We start from the raw sequence: 6,602 nt of genomic DNA, 5'->3' as shown, positions 1-6,602 counted from the left end.
AAAAAAAAAAAAAAAAGAATTGTCAATTGATAAAAATTAAATCAGAGGAATATTAAAATATGTTGTTTGGAGAACCTACTTGATTCTTGTGGTATAACTACAACTATTTCTAAAGTAGTCAAGTTTTTAGATTACCATGGCTTAATAATTTGGTATAGTTTTTCCAACTCTTTTCTGTGTAGGAGTTATAATTTGTTGCAAATCAATGTCCATGTAGCAGGATTTCCCCTTCTCAAATACATTACAAATGTGTAGTTATGGGAAGGGAAGTGGCATAACTAACTCTTGCAAAATTACATAGTTAAACCTTTTAAGGAAATTTTATATTTATAAATTCAACTAGTATAATGTTTTGCTCAAATCGCTTCAGTAAATAATCACTGAATGGCTAAATGTTTAATACATTTTCTGAATGGATTCTGTAGCTTTCATTGCAATCTAAACTCCCAGGGGAATTATTTGAAGAAGACAATATTTGTGGGGTTTTATGTTCTCTGGAGCAGGGAGTTGGAAGTTTTTGTGTTGTCATTTTTACCGGGGGTATGCATGAGGGAGTCACAGTAAAAGAATGTCATACATTAGTAAGGCACTCTATGCTGTGCTTTCACACACAGGTCTTGTTTTGTTCTCTCAACAGCGTTTTGAGTTAGAGAGGGCATATTATTTGCCTCAGAAACCGGCTCAAAGCAACAAAGTGATTTGCCAAGGTCACTGGGACTAGAGTGCTGTGCCCTTCCACTGTAGGAGACAGATGAGGGGCTCTGGGGACTGGAGCACTCCACTCTGGGCTGGGCTGAGAAGTGTCCAAGCTGACAAGCTGAGTTGATAAAGTCAACACTTCACACCTTGCCCATGCTTGCTGAGAGGAAGTCCAGTGGCCAAAAGCAACATCCAATGTCTGAAATAGCTGTGGCTACAGGCTCATCTCCCCTCATAACCTCCTCTGTTATAGTATAATAACTGACACAAGGTCCCAGAGGGGAAAGTAGATGAGGGAATGGGGGAAGGGAAGCCACAAGGAGGGTATGTTCTGTTCCTGTGCATTAAACTGGGTTACCAGCCCCAAAGGGATTGAATTCAGTTGGATGGATGATTTGGGCATCTGTGAAAGCTTCTCAGGCAAAGAGGTGCCATTAGAGCTCTGAGAGAGTCTGTGGATAGAATTCAGGGGTTTTTCCATTTAGATGGTAAAAAGATCCCATCTTTTTTTTTTTTCCAAACTGTAACTGAAGTTTAACACAATCTTCAATTATGAAAGAAACAACAAGCCACAGTAGTATTTTATTGTCTGTGATTTTGTTACCTATAGAAATAACAAATATTTTCATGTTACATTGCATTTGTTGGAGTTATCTCAAAATATGATTAATGCTGATTACTACTTCAAAATTGTGGTGGTTATTTTTCCTGCCACCATGTTAATAGAATAAGCTTATAAATATTTGGGTGTATTTCAACACCGTAGGTTTCTTTTGTAATACTATGTATTCCACTTCAAGTGTTAAAAAAGTATTCTCACTTCTGAGGTAGCTGTAGTAGTGACAGTCATGTCAATCCAAATTTCCTAGGACAAACTCCAAAAACTATGTACAATTCAAAGGGAAGAACAAATAGAATAACATAAAATCCATGCCTCCACCAGAACTAGAAAACAGACAACCCTAATATTTCCAATTATTTGATTGAGAAAATAAGCACAGCTGACATCTGAACAATATGGGTTGTTTGGATCCCATATTGGATCCAGACTGCCTGGATCCACATATGTGCTTATTTTCTTCAGCCTCTGCCACCCCTGAAACAACAAGAGCAACCTCTCTTCTTTTTCCCTCTTCAGCCTACTCAACATGAAGATGGTAAGGATGAAGACCATTATGATGATCCACTTCCACTTAAAAAATAGTAAGTATATTTTATCTTCCTTATGCTTTTCTTAATAATATTTTCTCTAGTTTATTATAAGAGTACAGTATAAAATACATATACAAAATATGTGTTAATTGACTATGTTTTTGGTAAGGCTTCTGGTCAACAGTAGACTGTGACTTAAGTTTTGAGGGTGTCAAAAGTTATACATGAATTTTCAACTGAATGGGGCACTGGCGCCCCTAATCCCTGTGTTGTTTAAGGGTCAACTGTAACTAAGTTGTGGATGATGGAAGCCAGGCTTCACACTGTCAGAAAGAGGAGTAGCAAATATGAAAAGGGAGAAACTGGAATGAACCCTGTGGAGTGGGATTATAGTTGGAAGAATCAGCATGAACTCCTGGTTTTAAATATGAGTGAGTAAATATAGAAATGGATAGGTAACTTTCTAAATCTACCTGATGAGCTAGAAATAATGACACTCCAATAGCAATGAACATACCAAGGGCTCAGATACCAATTTCTAAACATTGTGTTCATGTTCTTTGGAAAAGCTGACATCACGGCTGAGCTCGGATGGGAATGTACAAAATAAGCCTGGAGAATCTTATGCTACAAGTAAGTAAGTGCTCAATGAATGCTGGAGATACATCACTAGTTCATAGGTGTCAGCTTGAAGGGGCTCCCACTGGCAAAGTATGAGACAATTTGAACATCAAAGCCAATAGTAATAATGGATAATAACTCATTGAATAAGATATGAATTCATGAATCCATTCTGCAGTAAATCAATCAATAAATAAGGGTAAAGGGAGAAGTTTTCCTTAGAATTAATATGCCATCTAATAAGTGTCAGAGGAATGATGGAATTGAAATTAGAATATCACCATTTGGCAACTGACATAGCAACAATGGTTTTAGGCAGGAATGATCAATGGATGCTAAAACTAGTGGGTCAAATTCGGATGACAGGCAGTAATTACAGAATCTCAATCTCCTTGTCATATGCTTTCAAATTAAAGAGAGTAATGGTAATTTTATAGTGGAGAAATCTGACAGATACCACTTTAACCAAGTGATAAGGATTCACATCACTAGTTATGGAACAAACCAGCGTCCCATGCCCTCTGATATGGCGCACAGGGAGGGACACAACAGCTCTTCTGTGGAGCATCCAAAGCTAATTATGCATGGGGAAACATCTTCCAGTGCTACTAAATATATGGCTGTACTCTTCAAAAACATCAAAGTCATGACAGAAAAGAAAGACTAAGGACCATTTCAGATTGAAGGAGACCATCGAGATACAACAACCAAATGCGACATGTGATCCTGGATCAAATTTTTTTTTCTTTTTTCAGAAAGAACATTATTAGGCCAGCAAGTGAAATTTGAATAAGATCTTAAAATTTGATAAATAGTATTGAATTAATATTAATTTCCCAATTTTGATAATTATACTGTGATGATGTAGAACATGGCCTGCTTTTTAGGAAATACACACTGAAGTGTTTAAAGAGTAAGGAGCATCATGTCTTCAACTTACTCTCAAACAGTTAAGAAAATAATAATGATATGTATATAAACAAACATGTTAAAACCATACATGCACCTGTGTATATAAAGAGGAATGAGAAGACAGATGTGGTAAAATGTTAATATTTGAGCAATCTAGGTTGTCCTAGTCTCTAAATTTTTCAATAATTCTGAAATTATTTCTGAATAAAAAAGTTAAAAATTTGGCAAAGGAGAGTAAAACTTTTTTTTTTTTCTGTGAAAAGGTTTTATTGGGCTGCTTTGGATGTCATGCACAAAATAAGTAAGAACCCCAGAATTCTGGAGTATAGTAACTTGTATACCACATTGCCTGTCATCTACGCTTTGGTAAACTCACCTCTACAACTACCAAAGAAGAACAAAAGCTCAAACCAAAGTAGTTGGATTCTCTCTTTAATCTTCATCCACTCCGCTTCCCCCTAAATCTGCACCTTCTCTATGCAAATCCATTTTTCCCTGGTAACAAGCAAAGAGAAACTTTTTGCTGTTAAGAATGAACTCACATTAAAATGTGTTGTCCTCATTAGGTACAGCTCTGGACTGAGGGTCATTCAGGCCTACAGTCTGAATCCTAGGGACTGCCAATGCTAACCTAGAGTTTTGCTAATACTCTCCTTACCCCAAGTATTATTGTCTAAAAATGCTGGTTCTTCTTCAGTCTCTAAGGTTCACATTCCTCTAGACCACTCCACTAAATCTATCACAAACACACACATATCTTTGACCTCTAGCAATATTTTAGCCAAGATGCCACCTCTGAGCAGTAACCTGGGTCAGAGCCATGGGAACGTGACCTATACACAAAGCTGACTGATAGGCAATTGGTTCATTGACCACTGAGAAATAAATGAGTAACAGCAACTAAAAGGCTAATAGGGCCACCTCAACCACACTATGCCAGCTGTGGTTACCTCTGCATGGCCCCTTGGTCCCAACAATTCAGAAACTCCAGGAACTGACCTAGTTGTTTGCTTATCTGCTGTGTCTTCCAATTTCTTGCACAATAAATTGCTTAATAGCGTATAAATCTCTTGGCTCGAGGCAGGAGGCAGTAGTTAGGAGCCCAGACCTCAGAAGCAAGCAGGCAGAGGTTCCATCCCAGTTTCACTATCGTCAGAGGGCCCTTGGACAAATTAACTTTTCTTAGCCTCCATTTTCCTACCTGTAAAATAGAAATACAACATCTACCTTGGAGAGTACTGGGTGAAGTAAAACGACCTAATGTCTGCCATTACAGTAAGAACCTTGTTATCTTCATGGCAGGATGAATCGCTTTCACTTTATGAGGCAGTCTGCTCTATGTATTGCTCATATTTAGGCATTGGTTCCTCTACCTGAATACTTTTGATATTTTGGGCCAGGCAATTATTTGTTGTGGGATTAATCCTGTGCATCGTAGCATGTTTAGTGGCATCCCTGGCCTCTACTCTCTAGTGAGCAGTAGCACCCCTCCCCAAGTTGTAACAACCAAAAATGTCTCCAGATAATGCCAAATGTCCCCTGGGGACAAAATATCCCCCAGCTGAGAACCACTGTTCTAGAACTTCCTAGTTTTGGGAGTCCAGAACATCATAGCACTAGAACTACTTTTCTGGAAACTTAGTCATTGGCTCCTTGGTAGTGTCACATTGATGAGTTTCTTTTTTTAATGGCCTCAGTGGAAAAGTTGGGTTACTTATAAAAATTACTCATATCCTGCTGCTGCAAGCATTAATTTCTCTCTAAATATTTTAAAATGTCGTTTTGTCATCAGGCTGACATGGTTTGGCTCTGTGTCTTCACCCAAATCTCTTTATCTAATCACCTCCCATCTGTTCCCTCCCTCAAGGTTTACCCCATGCTGTTGACCCCCAGCTCCTCTGGGGGTACCATTTGGTAAGTGGCCAACTGACACTACAGAATTCAAAATATCCTCCTAGCAAATCTATGGTTCTCAAGTTCCTGGTTGACCAAGTCAGGGAGGAATGATAATAATGCTATGGTTCACTGAGTGCCTAACATGTTGTAGGCCCTTTTCTAGGATCTATAAATATTTATCTTATTTACACCTTACAATAAAATTATCTCCACTGTATAGAGGAGGAAACACATCCAGAAACTCTGTTTAATTGACTCCAGCTACAGTTGTAGTGGCAATTTCAGGACTGATACCCAGACCATTGTGTTCTACCACTTCAGTCTGTATTCCCACTCAACTCTGGGCTGTGCGTACACCTCTCTACATTAGCAGTTCCTTGCATGATACTTGGCATTATGTTGATGTTTAGTAAGTGTTGTACAGCAAAAAAGGAAAAGAGGAAGGAAAGAAAGAAGTCTCCACTTTAGCTCCAGAGTTCTAGTGATAATTGGATTAATCTTTGAGACATCTGAATCACTGGGGCAAAAGGAAAATAGAAATTATAATAATATATAATATTCACACTTCCAATTTCAAAAACATTACAAAGTTTTGGGAAGTGTTTATGTAATATTTATCTCATGTAATTGTCAAGATATTTCTGGTGTAGAGTAGAGATCATAACTATGGTCACTTGCCAGAGAGTGACCAGAACTAAAACTTCGATCTCTGAACTCTAAACTGTGTGAAAAGAGAAGGCAGAACTGCAGAGAGATGAACACATTATCAGTTGACAGCAGGCACAAGAACACTTTATCAAAAGTTCTCTACTATACCACAAAGATTCAAAAGAAACCAAGAAAGGAGAACTGGTTTTGTCTTTCATACCCCATGCTCAATGCTTTATAGTAACTGCCTGTCAGCAGCCAAAGGAAAATATTGCAACTCGACTGCTCTCCTTGATCACTTCTGCTTTTCTTAACTTTTTCTTTCTGAGTTTCTTTTCCTAGTAAAAAAGTTAAAAATAGGATTAATTTCACTTCTCTTATTCACCTTCCTCTGTTCCTTAAAAATAAATGACACGGTTAAAAAAGAAAGAACAGAAAATATCTCAATATTATTGTAAAGTATACTTTTTATAAGCAATATAGAGTTCTTTCTAGATAGTTCCACCCAGACCAGTTGATTTTATTTCCGCATAACTTCATGAAGTGTTTCCTTTTAGAAAGCTAGTCAACTACACTGTCAGGAGTTTGTAGAATCTTTATTTACTTCCAGTGTGTTGCAATTGTGGCCCAAGTTGAATCAACAACTATGTTGTTTACCAAAATACATCAAATAG

The 6,602-nt window shown here is 37.7% G+C and overlaps 1 protein-coding gene across 2 annotated transcripts in view; it reads right to left on the bottom strand.

Annotated features, from left to right (window-relative positions):
- DHRS9 (dehydrogenase/reductase 9) overlaps window positions 1-6,602 on the bottom strand; it is a 28,448-nt gene that overhangs the window by 16,985 nt on the left and 4,861 nt on the right. Inside the window, exon 3 of one of the 2 annotated variants that reach the window (XM_023189696.2) lies at window positions 6,149-6,266. The exons of the other annotated variant lie outside the window; for it this stretch is intronic. Within the exon in view, the coding sequence (XP_023045464.1) occupies window positions 6,149-6,153 (5 nt within the window). The 5' untranslated portion in view covers window positions 6,154-6,266. The remainder of the gene's footprint in view (window positions 1-6,148; window positions 6,267-6,602) is intronic. 2 annotated transcript variants of the gene reach the window in all.

The sequence above is a fragment of the Piliocolobus tephrosceles genome, chromosome 11 (genome assembly GCF_002776525.5).
Source record: "Piliocolobus tephrosceles isolate RC106 chromosome 11, ASM277652v3, whole genome shotgun sequence".
In the NCBI taxonomy this organism is placed as follows: Eukaryota; Metazoa; Chordata; class Mammalia; order Primates; family Cercopithecidae; genus Piliocolobus; species Piliocolobus tephrosceles.
The sequence above is the reverse complement of the archived record's forward strand: the minus strand, read 5'-3'. Positions and strand labels throughout refer to the sequence as shown.